Source organism: Acomys minous (assembly GCF_964271855.1).
Source record: "Acomys minous genome assembly, chromosome: 4".
In the NCBI taxonomy this organism is placed as follows: Eukaryota; Metazoa; Chordata; class Mammalia; order Rodentia; family Muridae; genus Acomys; species Acomys minous.
Genome location: NC_140486.1, coordinates 34,332,189 through 34,353,576, shown reverse-complemented (window position 1 = coordinate 34,353,576; position 21,388 = coordinate 34,332,189). Strand labels below are relative to the sequence as shown.

At 43.0% G+C, this 21,388-nt stretch overlaps 1 protein-coding gene across 8 annotated transcripts in view; it reads left to right on the top strand.

Moving 5' to 3' along the window:
* Nucleotides 1-21,388, top strand: part of SNCAIP (synuclein alpha interacting protein) — a 138,409-nt gene that overhangs the window by 84,065 nt on the left and 32,956 nt on the right. For all 8 annotated transcript variants that reach the window (XM_084779406.1, XM_084779405.1, XM_084779408.1 and 5 more), the window contains 2 exons: nt 15,686-16,554; nt 18,588-18,767. In XM_084779406.1, the coding sequence (XP_084635532.1) occupies nt 15,686-16,554; nt 18,588-18,767 (1,049 nt within the window). The remainder of the gene's footprint in view (nt 1-15,685; nt 16,555-18,587; nt 18,768-21,388) is intronic.

The window sequence follows — 21,388 nt, the reverse complement described above, 5'->3', positions numbered from 1 at the left end:
CTCTTTTCTCTATTAAATATCTAGCCTTACCAAGTTAAGGGAATAGAAGACGTTATCCTTTATTCTGGGTCTACTTTATGCCATTCTCCTCAGGTCTATAACTTGCAGCACCTTCTCTCTGTGGTAGAGAAGAGCCCCACCTACATTTTTGGACTCCACCCTGAACAAAGGCCCAGCCAGTGCTCCAAGCAACCAACAACAATTAGATTTAATAGGAAGTTGAAGGACAAGAGGTTCATACCTCTCGATAGAATCGTGTGTAGGGTGTGTGTGTGTGTGTGTGTGTGTGTGTGTGTGTGTGTGTGTGTGTACACATATGCACCAACTTTGAAGGATCACTGGGTGGGAGGCTTGGAATCCAAATTCTAATGGACAAATAATAATTCTAACAAAAGAGATCGAAAGGATCAGTCAACAGGTGCACTGCATCACTATAACTATAGGCTTATCACAGATAACTATAGGCTTATCTGTAGACTTAAAGAACATGGTGATGTTTTCAGACTCAGTTTGTAAAAGGATGAGTGGAGAAGTTGTCAATCATTTCTCAATAGCCATATGTGAAATTAACCCTTCCACTCAGACTTCTTTCTCGAATTCTGGCAAATATCTACCTTTTCAAACAAGTAGCAACAGGCAGTACCATGGCCACCTAGAAAAGTCTACATAACCTCTGGAATGAAGTGTTCCACTGGAAAAGTCTTCCCAAATCCTCTGGCATTTGAAATATACTCCATCTCTCTCAACATGAATAGAATTTACTAAGCATTTTCTGTTTGAGGAATATTGCCAAATGTTCACATCTATCTTTGTATTAAGAAGACCTTCAGCAAATATTCCTACTGCTTCTTGCATTTTTTCAGTCAACAACTGTGTGCTGGGTGTTCTCTGACCTAAGCATTGAGAACATAGCAAACAGAAAAGAGCAAGACAGGAGTTCTTGTGCTCACAAAGCTTACATCTGGATGGGCGATAGTCATGGGATACACAAACAGACAAGTAGACAATGGTATTGCAGAACAATAAGGCAACATGAGCCCCTGTGATGATAGTCTCTCAACTTGTGGGTCATGACCCTTTTGAGGAATCAAACAACCCTTTCACAGGGGTCAAATATCAAATACCCTTGAATATCAGATATTTATACTATGATTTATAACAGTAGCAAAATGCAGTTATGAAGTAGCAGTGAAATAACTTTATGGTTGGGGGTCACTACAAAATGGGGAACTGTGTTAAAGGGTCTCAGCATTAGGAGAGTTGGGTTGAGAGCCACTCTGATAGAACTTGTGAGGCCTGAGGAGAAGAGGATGCTGAGCAGCCCAGGGAGGAAGTTAGTTACTTTTCTTATTGCTGAAACAAAATACCTGCCGACTTTCGGGGGTGAGCTACTTTGATTCCCAGTTTGAGTAGAGAGTCCACCATGACACGGAAGCAGGGCAGCTGATCACGTGAGGCAGATGATCACGTGGTGTGACTGCCAACAGGAAGTAGAGAGAGATGACTGTGGGTGTTCAGCTTCGGTTCTCGTTTTTCATTCATTCCAGAACCTCAGCCCGTGGCATGGCGCCACCCACATTTAAGATGATGCATCTTTCCACCTCAGTTAACCTAACACGGAAACTCCCTCACGGATGTGCCAGAGATTGGTTTCCAGATTATCCTAAATCACATCAACTTGACCACTGAGACAGAATCTTAAACGGCCCAGCCTTGTGAAAGCCAGCAAAGGGGGCTGAAAACAAAGGAATGAGCGGTGCCCGTTGTGTTCCTTGGTTCAGGAACAAACTTGGCAATTATGACGAAGTTAAGAAAATTAGTGTGTCTGCTGAGCAGTGATCAAACTGAGGAACAGCAGGAGGGGAGGGTGGGAGATGATGTGGCCAAGCTCCCGAGGGAGCCCCGGTTCCGGGTTCCTACGTACAGCAGATCACACTGCCAGCAGGGTTCCAGCTTTTGTAAAATCCTGTCCCAGGTTGACCATCACTTATTTAAGTTGCCTGGGATCATGCTTCAGACTGTCGAGCTCTCTGTGTTTCAGTTGTGTGTTTGTTCTTGTTTTTCAGCCAGCCTGTAACTCCTCACTCTGGTGACAGGAAGTATAGGATCTCACAACACTGCCCATCTGTAAAGGTTAACTGGCTGTACGTTCTTTCACCCAAATGTCCCAAACTTAAAACACTCTGAAATCTAAAAGTCATTAGAACACCATATCAGCACACTAAGTATTTTGGATTTCGGAACAATGTTGTCATCTGTCAAGGCTAACTGGCTGTGCATCCCTTCATCCAAATGTCCCGAGCTTAAAGAATTCTGAAATCTAAAAGTTATTAGACGTCATATCAGCACGCTAAGTATTTTGGATTTTGGAACAATGTTGTTATTAGATTTCCAGATCAGTGACGTTCAGCCTGTATCTGAAAAGCCACAGCATGCGGAGCCATAACTCTAGCAAAGACTGGAGTCCTTCAAAGCTACCCAGGAAAGAGCAAATGTGGAGCAGAAACCAAAACCAATGGGCTAAAGTGTCAGCCCCTGTGAAAGCAGATGAAGCTGGCTGGAGTATTGTTTCAGTTCCACACGCGTGGGATAGATTTGTTTGTAATGAAACCATTTTAATTATTTACAGGTACAAAATTTGTAAGACGGTTTTAAAAAAAAAAAAAATTCAGGCAGTCTAAGGCCAGTTGGATTTTTGAGGATGACTTTTGTTGTTGTTCGAACCACAGAGTCAGCCAGCCTGTTGATGATCGCTTCAATAATGGAGTGCATATTCTGATGACATTAATTTTGTTTCTGCCAAATTCTGTGTCCCTTGAGTTCTCACCTGCCCCTTCCTTGAAGCCATGGAGAAGTAGGACACATCCCTTCTGGCCAAGAGAACTACACACCATGTAGAAATGGCAGCTGTGTGGTCACTCAGGGTTCACTTTTCCCTCCACGGTGCTGAGCGCCTCCGGGCCACCTGTATTGACCTATTCAGAATGAGGACACTTTCCCAGCACCCACAGCTAAATCTGAATTCTCTCCGCAGACGGTCTGCTCTGAGGCTGTCAGTGCTGTGGAACAGCCCCCCTGACTTAGCATATACCTCTCCATCCCACCCATAGAGTCTGTCCTTTCTGCCTGTTTTCTGGGTGTTCTGTGGTGACGGGTATAAAGCTAGCCCCGGATATAGCCTTGAAAGCACTCAATGGACACGCAGCCCAAGGCTCACCTCCACTCAGCCCTGAATCTGGGCCAGCTTGCATTGTGGGCGGCAAGAGTGGCAACGGCCACAGTGTTGCCAGAGGCTTCTGAGCTGTGTTCTAGCACCTTCTACAAACTCACCGCAGCCTGAGGGTCCACCCCCAGGGGTACTTTTCCCTTAGCTGAAGAACTTGACTCTTACTGAACTCTATTTTTTTTTCCCAACTGGAACACTATTTTAAGTGATTATTCATTAATGGCACTACACAATGAAGTTTTTTGTAAGAAAGGAGATGTTAAAAAGAAGAAGCATGAAGGAATTTTGGAGATACAAGAAGGAGGAGGAAGACAAGTCAAATGAGGAGTGGAGACTTCACAACACAATCCGCTCTTGGAGTGCCGGAGCCGCACAAGTGCAACCGAGCTTCAGAGTTATTCCTTGGGGATTCCACATTCCAGGCTTTGTACCAAATCTTCTGTAAACATTTCTTTTACCCCCCCCAAAAAATAATAATTCCAAGGGAGGAGGACCCTTATTATTTTTTTCTATTGATGAGGAAGGAGACTTGTAATTAATAATTTGCCCTAAATCCTTGAGTCAGCAAGTGCCTCTGAAACCAGCTCCCCTGTCTCTAGGGCCGCTGCGAGCATGAGTCAACTGAGGAGTGATTTAGTCCAAGGGACCTTGGGTATCAAGTAGTGTAGGGCAAGGGTTTGCAGCAAGGGACATTGTATGTGAGATGTTCACATCTAATAAAGGAAGTAATTTGTGAAACGTTTACATGCATTCCCTGCCCAGTATCTGTGGCTCCGAGGCAATGAGCGTTACTCTATGGTTGTCTTCAAAGGAGGGTAGAAATGCGTTAAGACAACATATGGTATTCAAATAAAATATCCAATTTCGTTGACTTGGAGGTTCTTTTTTTTTTAAAGCTAATTAGATATTCAAATACACATTTGTTTCAAATTCACGCTGCTGTAAACGTCTTGTGAGTCTTTCAAAATGTGTATCTGCCAATCTTACTGTACGCTTTTCTCGTGCAGGAAGGCAAATAAATACTGATTCAGCTTTGCATCTGGGAACTGAAATGCACTCAGCTTAGAAGGCTCAGTTACGCAATAGTGATAAATTTGAACAGCTCTGAAAACAGGTTCTGAACAACTTCCAATGAACGACTTCCAATGCCTAAATAATACGAATTGTTGCTTGTATGACATAGAATAAAAGAAACCATTCTTTCCAAAACTAGGTTTCTTATAAAAGTCATTTGTACGTTCTTAAAAGCATTACAAATTTGCTATATTTTTAGACCCTGTTTCTGCAATTTTTTGTGACAAATCCTGAAGCTACGAAAACAAACACTTACATGGTGTTTGAAGATTTTCAAGGATTTTTAGCCATCACCTAAAATAATAAATTGGCATCAAATGTATCCTGTGGACATTGCTGTGACATAGTTAATGTTGCTAAATATATAAACCTCCTGTTTTCAATTTGTAGTAAGGTTTAAGGCTACAAGCATGAAAGTAAAAAGTTAGCTAGGCAGTTTTAATTTTAAAAAGCCTGCAAATTCATCCATTTCCCATGATGTAACATGAAATGACTCCAAAGAATAGGGAAACAGGTTTTCTAAGCTCTAAGTTGAAAAAAAAATCACTTTGGTGGCTCAGTGATTAAGAACAAGGACTGGTCTTGGAAAGGACCTGGGTTCAGTGCCCCGCACCCACCTTGGCCTGCTCAGAGTGTCCTGTGACCCCAGATGCAAGGGATGTCATGCCCTCTTCTGGCTTCTGTGGGCAACTGCACTCATATGCATATACTCTCCCCACAGATACACAGGCATTCACATAATTTTAAAAATAAAAATACATCTTGGAAAAAAAAACAGAAATGAACACTTTCATATGATACAGCTTTAGGTATTCTTAAAATCTCAGCTTATTCAGCAACAGTAAAACCTTGTAAGCAGATGTATGTTCTTAGCCAGGTGTGGGGCTGCATCATTCTAATTCCAGAGCTCAAGGGAGTGAGGTAGAAAGATCATGAGTCCAGAGTCACCCTGGGCTTCCCACTGAGACTCTTATAAAAAAAATAACTGACTAAGTAATACTTATGTTTATCTTTCCTTAACAATAGTATAATTATAAAGGTGATATGATATGCTATTTTAAAACAGAAAAAGTAAACAAAACTATAACCTTGTCACTGAAACAACTGTGTTTTTCAAGCTTATTCTTTTTTCCTGAGACTCTTTTTGTGCCTGCAGCTATATTATAAGGACAGTTTCACCTGATGCTTTTTTTGTTGTTGTTGCTATGGAGTTTGAATGCATGCCAGAATTGTGAGTGGGCCACAGAGTGTTCCTGTGAAAGCAGAGGTGCCTCCAACTGTCCATGTCACTTGGTTTATTTTTATTGGAGTCTACGGAACTCCTATCCACCCAACTGGTCGTTAGAGAAAGCTCTTGGTAGAAATGAATGCGGGGGAAATAAGCAACGAGGAAGGACAGGAAGGCAGAAAGGCAAATGAAATCACCAGGCAGGCAGTGTGGGAAGGGAACTAACTGAAGCTCAGAGACAGGACGGAACAAGCTGTGCACATGCGAGAAGCCCTCTTTACAAGAGTGTGGCCCTGCAGAGACCTTCTTCTCAGGAGGTGCAACCCCTGGCGCGCCTTCCTTCCGAGCCCAGTGCAAAACTGTGCGGGTTGAAAGATGCCATTTGTAAGCTTCGGCACATCTCTGACATGCTCTGCTTCTCTTGTGTCTGCTGCTAAAGGGTGTCTGTCTTCCCATTGCAATCTCTGCCTCTATCCTGGAAAGGGGGCGTAGGGGTGGGAAGGGGAATACAACTTGGTTCATAGAGTGCCTGCCTAGCACGCATGAAGTTCTGGGTTTTATCCTTAGCAACATAAACCAGGAGTCGTAGTGCAAGCTTGTAGTGCTCGCACTTAGGAAATGAAGATTCGAGCAAGCCTTGGATGCGTGAAGCCCCGAGACTTGCCTCCCTGACAGGGAGAGTGGAGAGAGAGATTCTGTTGGCTAAGAAATATTCGCATAATGGAACCCTAGAATCTCAGAGTTAAAGGATCTTCTGGAGAGAGGGTAGCATTGTCACTAGCGATCCCTGTGTGACATCTGCTCAGCTCGACCCTCTCATCTCAGTGTGGTACAGGAACAAGCCAAGTGCTTGCAGCATCACCCAGTACTGAGACTGTACAGGCTTTCAAGACTCACACCCGCCGCCCCCACCCAAGTTCTGAGCCTGCAATATACACACGTGGTCCAGGGCTGTTTATTTATGCACACCCAAACTTAAGAAACTTTGACCTAAATCACTTGGAATCCAACCCATTGTCCTTAACTAGACACAACAGTGTCATCAAAAATTATCTGCCATGTCTCTCCCAGCTTAAAAAGACAGGTAATGGTTTTCTTTTTAATTTTAATTTATTATAATTTATTCCGATTACATCCTGAATGTTATCCTTCGCTTGTATCTTCCTGTTCCTACTGTCCCTCCCTCTTCCGCCCTATTTCCTTCCCCCCAGGTAGTGGTTTTCAAAGATGGTCACAAGGCTGTGCAATTGGGAATTTTCTGTGGCCACAGGAGGCCTGGAGTAATTTGCTCCTGGACCAGGGAGCTTGCCTGGCACCTGTCCCCCAGCCTTCGGCTTTCTAGTCACATCAGCCACTCAAATATATCCAGGCTCCTTTAGAGAGTCTGCCCCCCCCATCTCCTCTTACCCCCAAAGGTGACCCCTTAGGTCTCTTTACCTGACTACCTAGACCAGTAACATCTAGTTGGGCAGTGTCTTAAAACTATTGTCAATTGGCGCATGCCCCCGACTATACCTTAAGTGTTTCATAACCAAAGGTTTCCAGATGAGACAGTGAAGGTCTAGATTACACCAGCACCTCCCACAACAAACCGTTTTACGTCCTAGCTCTTTATACTGTGTCTCCACTTGAAATGTCTGAGGATTCTTTGTTCTCCCTTTCTTTGAGTGTGAAAGTGCAGGAATAATAGGTGGCAGTACTGAGGACTGTAGTGGAGCCTTATGTATGCTAGGTGCTTGCTCTACCGCTGAGTTTTATCCCAGCCTTCCTTTGCCTTTGTATTTTGAGGCCAAGTCTAAGTTGTGCAAGCTGACCTTGAACTCATTCTCTGGTCCCGGCAGTCCTTGCAATCAGCCTGCTCTATAGAGGTATGGGAAAGCCACATCTCTAGCTCTCTACGTATGAGTCGCCTCCCTTGAGAACAGCGCCGCTTCTGTGTCATAAAATCCATGGACACGTTGATAAGTATTTGAGCCTATTGGCCACTACTACCTCCCTCCTGCTTTCTTTTCTAACACGTTGATAGTCCTCATTCTCCTTTACAGGTTCTTTACGCGACCGCCAACCCTCAAGTACAACTAACTCTCCCCTAGGGCCACCCTCTCTCCTTGCCGTCTCTCGATCTCTCCCGTCCCCTCCGCCTGCTACTCTTGACTTCCTGCTTCTTTTGCAGCAGCCTACTCAGTGTCTACATTAGACGGTCCTCAGAATTTCCAGAGGAGTTCTTGATCTACAACATGCTTCTCAGAGGATTAGTCTCAGAGAGGGGTGGGGGGGAAGAGAGAGACTCCCCTCTGGGCGTGCACTACATTAAATAGTTCTTGGCTTACCAGACAACTCACTGTGTTGCTGAAGGTGGAGTTTTCTTCCTCCTTTATTCCCCACTTCATTCCATCCATAAGCCCTTGGTCTTCTATGTTCAGGGAATCTCTTTCTGCCCCCCAGAAGTGTCCAGCTGGGCTGCATGCAGTGGGTGATAGCTACAAATGCAGGTCAACACAAAAATCATAAACTCGCTTAAGACGTTGTGAGGGTGGTTGTGTGACTTTTAAGTAAGTGAATGGTTCTCGAATGGCAAAAGATTGGACATGCCTCTGAGTTAGAATGAATATGTGTACTCCTTTAAATTTACTTATAGTGGAATCTTGGGGGATCCCATTAGGTCATGAGGGTGGAGCCCTCGTGAATGAGATTAGTGCCCTTTATGAAAGGGGCCAGTGTATTAACCCCAGATGGCTTTCCTTTTCTTCATGTCCAGCCCTTCACCGTGGCTCTTCCTGGTTCATCAATGAGAAGACACACAATCTGCCAGATCCTCTGCTGCTTAGGTCTTTGCAATTTATCACAAAATTAAACTTTCTTTCTTACTGCCCTCATTATCATGTATTTGGCTTTTTCTTCTCTGCTTTGGATTAAGTATTGCCTCCTAGGTGGGATTTCTCAGCTGTCCTCTGCCCTCATTCCCCAGGGTATTTTCATAAAATGCACTTTGCCCTCTGTTATATTATTTTTATTCTTCTGTGTTCGCGCATTATTGTCTAGACAAAGTTGTATCTATTTCATTCTTCCCTGCAGGGGAGAAGAGAACTCTGTACACAGAATTTAGCAAATGCTTACTTACTTAACAAATCGATCTGGTAAGAGGAACACCTTGGCACTCTGCCTGCCACTAACTACTGTCACATGCTTGAACGCCCTTTGTCATGTTCTTACAGCTCCTGATCATAGTCAAAGGAGATCAATAGCTTTAGCCAGGAATGAGTTGGCAGCTAGATAAACAGATTTTCAATGATAAGATAAATCTAAGTTTAGGTTTAACATTCCCAATGATGAACAAGGTAGAAAAAAATCTGCTCAACTGTCTTTTAGAAGTGTTATTATTAAAAAGTGTTGCCCTTTTGTTTCCAAACCGTGGCTTGATACTAGAAGGTCGCCTACATTTAGGAAGACCTCATGTTGGGATTTTAGTTAAAGGGGATCTGAAGTGTCCAACCATGCTTTGCCACTGGTTGCTGGGATTCTGTGACCCACATGGAACCCAAACAGAGAGACAGACGGTGAACTGTCCGTTTAAGGAGTACTTTTAGTTTTGATGGAATGGTCCTCTGGTGCTATGGAAAATTAGAGTCAGGCAACTTTCTTCCTGATTGAGAAATCAGAATGCTGTATTGTTTTCCACATAATACTTAAAATACCCTGAGTTCTCATTTATTTTCCAGTGAGAATGCATAAGAATTGCCCATCCATCTTCAAGACCTGTTATGAAAAAAAATCTCTGATGAAATCATGCACTTGCCTGTGCTCAGAAAGACAGAAAGTCTGACATGGATGTATTGGCAATTTTAAAACACTAAAAGTGGAGGAAAATCCCAACAGAGATACTATTTGTGGAATTCAGAAAACACATTTTCATCTCCTTTCACTTGTTATAATGTCGGTGAAGTGTGTACTGACATAGCTAATTCCTAAAGGAGGATACATACTACACACGCACACACACGCATGCACGCATGCACGCACACCTATCTACCCCATTGCCTGCTCTGTTTGCCCTCACCTCTTGTACTGTTCTCTTACCAAGGAGCAGCCATAACTCTGTGTTTTGTCCTCGGCAGTACACCAACACTATAAAACATCACCACCTTCAGTTAAAAGAGGTGTGTGTGTGTGTGTGTGTGTGTGTGTGTGTGTGTGTGTGTGTGTCTACATGCAGAAAGCATGTTCAGCTTACTCCCAAGCTGTCTTTTTCCAAGTGTCTCATCTTGATGAGTTGTTTCACTGGCCTTTCACTGTGTCTCTCTGGACAATTCCACAGAGTGAATGAGAGAAGGGAGAGAGAGAAAGGAACCGAGTAAATGGGCCTAGGATGAACACAAAACTTAATCCACTTGCAAGGTTTTGCTAATGTCATAATGAAGGCCAGCATGCTTTTTGCATGACAGAATAACCCTGAAAGTATGTGTTTCCCTCAGACCTACCAATTACCGTTCCGTGGACACAGTTCTTTGGAAACCTAAGGATTTAACCTTGTCCAAATATTGAGCCTGGCTTCATGATAGAATATGCCTCTTTGGGAGAGATCTAGCCCTTCTATCCAGGTTCACAGGACTTGAGTATTTCAGGAAGTTTTCTCAGAACAAAGACACAGGCACAGATGGGCTGCAGGGTTATCTGAGCAAGGCTGCATAGCAATGGGCAGCTCTGGGAGTAATAAAGCATGAACCTGACATGTTCAATAACAGCTGCTTGATATCAGTAGCCTTTTAAAGACAGGTTTAAGACCCAAATTGATGACATTTTCCTCACAGCCTAATGTGAGTGGATCAATGACCTGGATATTTATAAGGATGAAATCATGCGTACTTCCCCTTCAACCTCAGGGTACCCTCGGTAAAGGGCATGTGGTATCAGTGAAAGGGATGAGCCAGCAACCCCAAAGAACATTCCTGAAACACATGTTCCTTTTACACACATCACTCTTTCCACAATAATGTCCTGAAGCAATTCTCCAGGGCCAGAGTTCACTCAGCCATCCCTTGGATCAGGTTACTGACTAATCTGTAGGGCAGCACCGGGGATGGGAGGATCATCCTCAAAGTAGTTCCCACTAAGACTCAGGCTCATACCCTTCTTCATATGGTCATGAGGTGAGGGAAGCCACCTGCCATCACTTTTTGGAGATCCTCAGGTGCTTGTATTCCAATGGGTCCACTATAGATTTCACTTGACCAATGGTAACTCATGGCTCATTAACAATCCCAGTGGCTCACCTACTGCAGTGAAAACTAAAGGAAATGGAGAGATCTAGGAACATGCTTGCCTCATATGTAACAAGCCCCAGCTTTGATCCCCAGCGCCGCATAAACTGAACATTTTAGTGACCTGTCATTTCAGCATTCAAGACATGAAAGCAGGAGCACAAGGCTATCCTTGACTACATAGCAAGCTCAAGGACATCCTGGACTACATGAGACCTTATATCTTTAAAGAAAAGATTAAAAGAAAGGAGATGGAATGCTGGAGAATAAGGGTATATTTCTAAAACAGCCTACATTAAGGCTGACATGGGTGGGTCATTTGTTATTTATACTTAAAGAATTAAGATAAATTTGACCAGATTGCTTCTCATGGGAAATAGAATCCATTAAACTTGACATAATCCTTTCCTTGTCTTCTCACCGTCTCATGTTAATTTTCTAATATGGACACATCTCCATATTTAGAAGTAGAATAAATGGACATTTTAGGAGCCAACATTGATGTTTAGTCTTAAAAGTTAGGTCTACCATGGCAACACCAAACAGTCCATTATCTTCTTAAAGAAAACAATTTATCAAGCCTAGGAGCCAGAGAATTATGTGTCAGCAATCATCTCGGCCTCATAATTATAAATTTGTGAGGATCTGGTAAAATGCACGAATCCAAAAGAATTATAGTGTTTCATTGTGAGTCAGAATAAAGAACCCTGTTATTTGTAGACATTCTACCTCATCAGAGATATTTAGGGTGGATCAGATCTTAGCAATGATATTGTCTAACCTTGTTATTTTCCAGATGAGGAAATTTAACTTAAGAACGTGTTTTGGTTTTTTTGAAACAAGGTTTCTCTCTGTAACCCTGGATGTCCTGAAACTTACTCTGTAGACCAAGATAGTCTCAAACTCAGAGAGATGCTTGCCTATGCCTTCTGAGTGCTGGAATTAGAAGTGTGCTCCACCACAGCCTGGCAAGAATATCTTAAGAGAATGCCTTAAAGTATTCCACTATGCAGTATACCTTCTAATTGTCTGAGCCACATCAATAACTTGCTATCTTTAAGAGCCTCACCTCAGTTTAGAAAAAAAAGGACTCATTATTACAAAGCTTATTTATTTTTGGATTTTTTGGTTCAATATATTCTTTCCTTCCTCAAATACCAGCTAGATTGTAAGTCACCATTGCAAACATCCACCTCACTACTGATGGTTTTACAAAATTTGTAACTCCATCAGGTAGACAAATTCTGCCCTCAGATATTAAAAATGAGCACACTTAAAATCAAAAAATCATTAAGAATATACTTAGGAGCTGGGCATGGTGGCACCGGCCATTAATCTCAGCACTCAGGAGGCAGAGGCAGGCAGATCTCTGTAATTTTGAGGCCACCCTGGTCTACAAGGTGATTCCAGGACAGCCAGGACTACACAGGGAAACCCTGAGTCAAAAAACCAAAAAAGAAAGAAAGAGAGGAAGAAAGAAAGAAAGAAAGGAAGGAAGAAAGAAAGAAAAGAAAGAACATACTTAGGTAAGCAATGTGCCAGCAGTTTTGAAGGATAGAGAAATAAAAGATATAGTTCCAACAGAACTTGTAATGATTAAGAAAACATTTCAGTGATTTAACCTATGTTCACATGTCAAGAATTTGTATGTAATTTCTGCAAAAGAAATATAGCCTCAGAAATCTCCCTAGTTGCCATTGTTAGGATAAAATGTGTTTCCATGGATGACAAGAATGTTATGATGGTGCTGGAGCAAAACAACAAGAAAGTGAGTTTGTTGGTACTTAAAGAATTGAAAGGGAAAATCTTTCCCGCCATTAATAATCTTTTTTGTATGCTTTGTATTTATCCAGCTTATGAGAAGGAAATGTGTTTGTCTTTTGTTTGTTGCATTTCTGCTCATCCAAGTATGTGTCATAGCCATAGAGTTGAACATTCTCATGAAACCCATTAGTTCATTTTTTTTATAAGCAGGACTTTAACCTTGGCAGTCAAGCCTAGCAGGCACAGACTTCACCCCAAGCCTGCAAAACAGCCATGGGCTTGAATGAGGGAAAAGACAACATACTCAAATGTTGACACTCCTTCTTCAGTTTCTAGACCTTTCGGTGGAGAGAAGTGTTTTCATAAAACACAGACAGAATTCATTTACATAGATCGTTCTTAATGGCTCCTGTCAGAACAAAACAGCTGGGAAACATATGGTACCCATTTCCCTGTATCACTTGGAAAAAAAAGTTCACATGTAAATAAAGCCAACATAAAAGAGTGGCCTTCTGAACCTGTGACCTTATATAATACATAAATATATCAGTAAAGCACATTCGTTGTATTGACCCACTAAGGCATGGGGCTTTAAATATTTTTAATACATCCCAAGATTCATAGTTTTTAGAAGCTCTGAAGAAGTCAACATAGTTGACAAAACATCATCAGATACCATGATAAACAAAAGCATGTGTCTCAGAGTGTCAATGAATAGGTTTTCCCATAATCTTTATAGACTTGGGGAAAGTTAGTGAGTAAAATCAAATGCCTATTTATACCTTATAAGCTCCATGGTTGTTTTTTTCCCCCTATTGCTTTATATGAATCAAGGCAAAGAAAATGGTTTGGCAGAAATTTCTGGAAAAATATAACTTTTCATAGCATTGTATTTTTGAAAAGAAAAGAATGTATAAAAGATTAAAAAATGTTACATTTATAGGGAACTGGTTGGCATTATGGTTCTTTGCCTTTAAATAGTGACACTTCATAAATGACTTTAATGAATCTAGCTTTTTCCAGCGATCATCACGCCTTTGGGTTTATTAGCAGAGGTTATCCACACACCCCCTCCCCCGTGAAATTAAGCTGCACATCCCTCAGAAGGATTCACTTTGTGCATGTTAAAAGAGTGAATGAGTTGTGCAGAGTGAGATTCAAGTTCACATACTTGTATCTGCTAATTGCCTGCCCCAGGCCAAGCATTGTGTAGGGCTCAGAACCCCAGCCGCGAAATGCCTGGAGTCTGCAGCCATCTAAGATGCATTTCCTCCCTCTGGGTACCCCTTGCTATACGTTGCTCGCTGGGAAGGAACCAGCCCTCCTCCCATAGCTTTTAGTGTTCTCTTCTCTGGTTCTAAAATTTGAGAGGCGAAAAGCCTCGGGATGGACTGTGTAGTACAGACCTTCTGAATGCGATGCCGCGTCGTCCATTTGGAGATCAGAACCCACGAGCTGGTGGTAGGCGAGCTCAGGACATGCACTCACCTCCTAAGCTCTCTAAACACTTTTTAGGACACATCTCAGCACCAGCAATGACTAGTAGCAGCAATTTAGGTGACTTTATTAAGGATCCCTTCAACTGTAAGAATCAGTCATTGCCAGAGGCGACTGTAAAGATTACAAACCTGGGGACATGGTCAAAGGTGAGGCACCAGAGTATGTGAGAAAGTAATATCCCACTCTCCACTCTACTGTGGAGAGTGTTCTGTCCATTGTCTAGATCTGGGTAGGGGTTTAAGGTTTACCGCCTGTATTGTCCTTGGCTGGTGCCTTAGGTTGAGGTTACCAAGAAGAGACTTGATATCCTATGAGCATATACAGGGGGAGGTAATCCCCCTCAGGAACAGTCATAGGGGAGGGGAATAAGGGGAAAATGGGAGGAAGGGAAGAATGGGAGGATACAAGGGATGGGATAACAATTGAGATGTAACAAGAATAAATTAATAAAGAAGAAAAAAAACAGAAAAATCAAAAAAAAAAAAAAAGATTACAAACCTGAGCACACCTGCTGTCTCAGGGTCTCTCCCTCCTTGGCTGTACCGGACAGCAAAGCCATGCATGTTTGCTTACCCTGGAATCAAGTCCCTCCCACCTGCACTTGTTTCAGGGGATAAAGAAAAGTGGATAGGAAGCCTTACCCATCTGACAGAAGATGAAAGAAAACAACAGCAGAAGAATACAAACTTGTAAAGTAGCCTGCAAGGGTGCTGGGCCCTCTGCCTTCAGTTGAGGAGTGTCTTGGGGAGAGTATAGCCCTGCTGAGGCTGAGAGTACTGCAGCTTCATTGCCTCACTGGGAGTTGTGCCCCCAGGCAGCAGCTTTGAGTATCCATCTGCCTTCCCTCTCTTGCTCCAACTTGCGCCTACCTTTCCCAAAACAGAGGGCAGAGTTGCTGTTAAGGATATGTTCTGCTGCCCAAAGGAAATACATTATGTTGTTGTGTCATGGGCTGGGGAGCACCATGATGTGGCCTTGCGTGATGGTTGGCTAGGATACTTATTATAGGATGGATTGACTCAACCATGGTCCATCTCCACAGATAGATCAATGCCTGGCCATCTATGCCTTTCTTCTCTGTCCCTATCCATGTAATAGAAACCTATCAAGTCACAGAGTTTATAGATGACAAACTATGTTTTAGATGTGTGTGCAGGCAAGTACATGCTTATGCGTGTGTGTGTGTGTGTGTGTGTGTGTGTATGTGTGTGTGTGTGTGTGTGTGTGTGTGTGTGTATCACTTGTTCACTAGCTTAATTTGGAAGCCCATTCCTGTTTGTTTTTGTTTTTATTTTTCTTTCCTTCATTTTTATAGGGTGATGGCAAACATGTAAACAGTACCAGAGATACCCAGTAATAAAATATCTCTTGGGGTTTATTTTATTTTTCTGCTTTTATCACTATTGCTAATTTAATTAATTTTGAGTCAGTATGTTATAACTTTCTTACCACTGTCTGCCTTGCAGTGGTAAGCCTGAAACATTGGTCTTATGGGTGTATGTCCTCTTGGGAGTATCCCCTCACACAGGGGCCTACTAGGAACATAACCTAAGAAGCCTTTGTCTACCTTTGTGGACAAACTGTGTTCAGATTCCAATATATTAGTATCCTCTATTCTTTTTTTTTTTTTAACAGTTTCTAGCTCTAGCTGGAATTGTGGCGTCTCCACTCTCATTACAAACCCACAGAAGCCCACTGGAATTGCTGATGTGTACAGTAAGTTCCGCCCAGTGAAGCGGGTGTCTCCACTCAAACACCAGCCAGAGACTGTGGAAAGCAGTGAAAATGACGACCAAAAGAGCAATATGGTGGAATGCCAGAAAGGGGGGGACACTGACCATGGCCCCCAGCCTGAGGAGCTCAGCCCTGAAGATGGAGTCGGGGGGTTGCCAGGGAAGGGCTCAGAGCCTAGCCAGGCCCTGGGCGAGCTGGAGCACTATGACCTTGACATGGATGAGATTCTGGATGTGCCTTACATTAAATCCAGTCAACAGCTGGCCCCGCTCACCAAGGTGACCTCAGAAAAAAGGATTTTGGGTTTATGCACAACCATCAATGGCCTTTCTGCCAAAGCCTGCCCTATCGGAAGCACTGAGAACCCCGCACCCAACATGACGCCGTTTTGTGTTCTTTCTCCCGTGAAAAGCCCTCACTTACGGAAAGCACCGCCTGCCCGCCGGGACCAGCACAAGCTCCCCACGGAAGAATGTGAGAGCTCACCTGCTCTGGGTAAATGCGGACCTGCATATGAGTCAGAAAGCCACAGTAAAGACTTCTTAAACAAGGTCTTTAGTGATCCCCATGGTCGGAAAATTGAAAGGACCGGGCCAGACTGCAAGCTTAGGGCCTTCCACTTGCCGTCCTCAGCAGCCGGGGCCAAACCAGAAGAGCCCATCAATGGCATTAACTGGACCAATGCCCAAGGCACAGAAGAAAGGGCTGAGTACCTGAAGAAAGTAAGAAGCATACTGAACATTGTCAAAGAAGGACAGATATCACTCTTGGTGAGTACGGTCTGTCTGTCTGTCTGTCTGTCTGTCTGTCTGTCTGACTGCCTGCCTAATTGATCTACAGACTCGGTCTTACTACAGTGTGTTGTTTCACATCCTTTTTGTAAAGTTTATTTTTTTTGTTGTTAGTTCTTTAAGAACTTTCTATGGCATGTGTCTTGTTCATATTCGCTTCCTTTGTTTTGTTGCTTGCTAAATCTTTACCTGTTGCTTTAGTTGAGAGATGTGAGGTTTAAACTCTAAGATTAGGAGGTTAATACAGGGGGACGCAAGTGGCTGCCAAAGAGTGTTAAGACACTTAATCTAGAAGGAAGGCAAAACAAAGGGCCCAGCACTGTTTTCCAGTTGAGTCATAATGCCTCCCCTCCCCCACCCCACCCCCGGCACCCCCACCCCCATTTCTTTTCAAATGGTTCCCCATGCTCCTTTCTCTGAGGACTCAGGTTTTAGCTGATGGCAGACCTGCTGGGCCTGTGAACACAGGCTTCTCTGTTTCACCCTGATCATTATTCAGAAGGCTTGGACCAGGGGCTTGGAAAGCATTTGCAGATATGGCTTCCCCTAGAGGTTGATTGTTCTCTGACCCACGCGGGGGTTTTCACTTCATTCCAGCCCTGGGTACCTAGGGAACCTGAAGAATCGTCTCTACTGACTCCAGACACAGAGTTGCTTGGCATGAGAAACATCTTTTTGAAAAAGCTCAGCTAAAATAGTGTTCCATCTGCCGCACTGTTCCTTTCTGGCTTCCAGACACTGATGAAATAGGAGCGAGCCTGGGCTCCTACTACGATGATAATTAAAGTCTCATTCAGGAAAATCACCGCGTCACGGCATTGTGATTCCCCATAGTGCTAACAGTGCACAGATAAACTAAAATGCGCTTGGCCTGCTATCGCTAGTGGGCCAGTATGATGGAATGATTTAACCAAATGAAGCTGTAACTTTTTTCTCTTGAAAATCTTTTCCGTTTTTTTTCTGGCTGTTCCCTCTGATTCTCTGTGGTTCATTACATTTGTCCCATCTCTTCAGGAAGCCCAAATGCCAACACCCCTCAGTTCGCCCAAAAGATCCTATCAAACACTTCATACTCAGAAAAGTGAACTTCACTAGAGACAAAAACAAACAAACAAAACAAAACAAAACAAAAAAGCCCAAGAACCAAGTTGCCTGTGGATAATCCCAGGTACCCCTCCAAAAAAGCCCAAGAACCAAGTTGCCTGTGGATACCCCAGGTACCCCTCGGGACTCACTGATGTTGTCTAGAGGTCACTGCAAAAGTTCTAGTAGCCACAGCCATTAGTACCATGTAAAGGGAGCCAGCCTGACATGTCAGACCCTCAAAACAAGTGCTTCATTCATTGAACAAACCTGTAACAGTCAATAAAGCATAGCCCTGTCCCTCGGGGACTTAGCAGTGTGGTGGCAAAGACAGAGAATCTGTTGCTTCCCATCAATTTCACCTCAGGTACCTAAAAAAGGAACTGGAAACTTTCGCAGCTCGTCGGTCCTAGCCCTGTGACTGTCTCTCAGGCAACCACCTGTCCCTTGAGATTGTGCGGTTTAGAGCAGTGGTTCTCAACCTTCCTAATGCTGCTACCCTTTAATACAGCTCCTCATGCTGTGCTGACCTCAGGCAGTACAATTATTTTTGCTGCTACTTTGTAACTGTTACTTTGCTACTTCTATGAATTGTAATGTAAATAGGTTTTGAGATAGAAGTTTACCATAGGGGTCAAAACCCATAGGTTGAGAACTGCTGTTCTAAAGCTTATCACTGGCAAGACAAATTGACGAATTACATCATTGCAAAGCCGCCAGAGCCCTTATGAGCTGCTCCTTCCTGCTGCGTAGTATCTTGTGTCTTGTTCTGATTTATTGACTGAAGTTCCTCTCTCTCTCTCTCTCTGTCTCTCTGTCTCTCTGTCTCTCTGTCTCTCTGTCTCTCTGTCTGTCCCTCCCTCCCTCCCTCCTCTCTCTCTCTCTCTCTCTCTCTCTCTCTCTCTCTCTCTCTCTCTCTCTCTCTCCAGCCACACCTAGCTGCAGACAATCTGGACAAAATTCATGATGAAAATGGAAACAATCTCTTACACATTGCTGCGTCCAAGGGGCATGCAGAGTGCCTGCAGCACCTCACGTCCCTGATGGGCGAAGACTGCCTCAATGAACGGAACACAGAGCAGCTGACTCCAGCAGGCCTGGCCATCAAGGTGACCATTTCAGGGCTGAGATGTTATGGGCTTTGTCTTTGGGTTTGGCCTCCATCCTTTAAAGATATCTTGTGAGCTGACCTATTGGAAGGAGGAAAGGCCAGTGTAATGTATTAACCAAACTGCAAACAAATGTGTTATATGTAGGAAGTTATATCTTGTGAGCTGAGCTATTGGAAGGAGGAGAGGCCAGCATAATGTATTAACCAAACTGCAAACAAATGTGTTATGTGTAGAAAGTTAATCATTTCAGTCACCATAGTGCTGAGATTTTGATGGTTTTCCAGCTTATTATCCAACAAGGATAATCTCCAAATCAACCCACAAAGAGAGAAAAATAAGATGACCCCCTGCAGGCCTAAGATTTTTTTTTTTTTTTTAGTTAATCATAGTGATTGCAATTTGGATCCTTACACACACCTGGATCTCTCAGGGACTCTGTCAGTTTTTCCTAACTTGCGAATAAGAGGCAAGGAGAATTAGATCAAGGTGTGCTGCTAAGGGAGGCTAGCTCATAGGAGTGTCTCACAATGATGCGGGCTTTCAGTGTATCAAATCTGAGTTTAAATATCGTTAGCATCAAGACTGTTTACAGCCTCACTGAGGAGTTCGTATTTAGCTCTCCGAGATAGCACAACATGCTATCTGTCAAAGGGTACACAAACTAATGCCAACCAGGGTAGAGTTAAAAACCTGGACTGTAACCCAAGAACACAGCAACTTTTGTAGCGCTCTGTTAAGAACGTCTGAGATACAGTGTGTCATGAGAAGGTCAGCAACTAATCTGAAATGACTGTTAGGATCTTTGGCGGGTAAATGTAGAATCCAGTCATGCTTATTGAGAAGGCAGACGTGGGGGTCAGAGAAATATAATACATCTTGTACTTCTGCATACAGACTGCTTTACATGATAGCTGGGTCTTCTAAAAGCCAGACGCCATTTTCATAAATGGAATTGCATTAAATAGGAGGATTGTCTGGCTAAAGAAACCAACTTGTGAATTCACTAAATAATGCACTACATTTTAGTATATATATATATATATATAATATATACATATTTCTATCATGCCTCTAATATATCTTATATCCAAAGCTGAAATATATATATATATATATATATATATATATAATTTATTTTTATTTTATGTTCATTAGTGTTTTGCCTGCATGTATGAGGGTGTCAGAAGCCCTGGAACAGGAGTCACAGATAGTTGTGAGCTGCCATGTGGGTGCTGGGAATTGAACCTGGGTCCTCTGAAAGAGCAGCCAGTGCTCTTAAAGGCTAAGCCATCTCTACAGCCCCAAAGCTGAATCTTCTTAACTTTAATGCATTTACTGATCAGTAAGGTTGTATGTGTTTAAAAAATATGTTGTATTATTTCATTTTGCTTCATGGTAAAGTAGGACTTTAAATTTGCATAGTAAATATTTGTTATAAAGAAATCGATGGTACTGGGTGTACAGTGGGATGAGAGCATATCTTTTCTTAACTTATATGCCCTATAGCTGTTTTGATAGATTAAAATTTTTACAGCATTATGCACAAGAAACTTAGTCGCCGTTAGGCCAACCCTCGGTGTGAACAGCTTCTATGCTATCTGCACATGAGGTGTCGATTTATTCCTAAACTTTAGCCACCACAGCACAGTGATCACTAATAGGTCTGCAAGCTTAAGCAGACTTTTCTGTTCTAATTTGAACTAAAGAAAAACCCACTTCAGATTTGGGATCTTGAGCTTCTGAATGCTTTGAGGAAGTGGTCTTCTGCTCCATCGTTATTCAGCAAAAAGCAATAAGAAAACTATTTCACACAAGTGTTCCTCTCCCTTAACAAGTGTGAACTGATACCTGCAGTTCATTCCGTGTGCTTGCACACTGGCGAAACTGAGACTCCTGTGAAGCCACCAGTCCGTTGTTTTAGGAGCTTGTTTTGAACACACAGAGCAAACTGATAGTGGTTTTCCTCAATAAACAGTTCTAAGAGGGGGATGGAGAGATGGTCCAGTGGTTATGAGCACTTGGGGCTCTTGCACAGGACCAGAGTTCAGTTCCCATCAGTTACTTGGTAGCTCATAACTCACTGTAACTCCAGCTCCAGGGGATCCATCCCTGGCTTCAGGAAGCTTGTGCTCATACAAACACGCATGCACAGATAAGTACCTTTAAAAATTAAACAGCACTGAGAGCCCCGGTGCATATCATTAAAGCAAGCATACTTGGTGCAAAGTGGCCCAGGTTTCTTGCCTAGTGTGCCTCAGTTGACAGGAAGCATCCAGAAACCAGAAGAAAATAAAGATCATCAAAGACGAGGGCTTTAAAGTCATAACAGGGCTTATGAGCACCGTTCCTTCATTCTCAGTCTCCTTAAACAGAGCATAGTTATGTCCGTTACATTACAGACTTTATTGAGTGTTTTCCAGGGGACTCAGGAGTGGCTGCCTTGGGAGTTTGTGCCATTTGGAAATGGCTAAGCAGTCGGTGGGGAGAAAGAGTTCCAAAAGGTCTGGTTTCCAAGGCAGTCTGTTTTCTAAAATGGGATTAGCAGAGGAGTTATTTTAGGACCTGAACAAACATGGAATGAAATAAATCTCACTACTTTTCTGGTTTGTTTGGGGTTT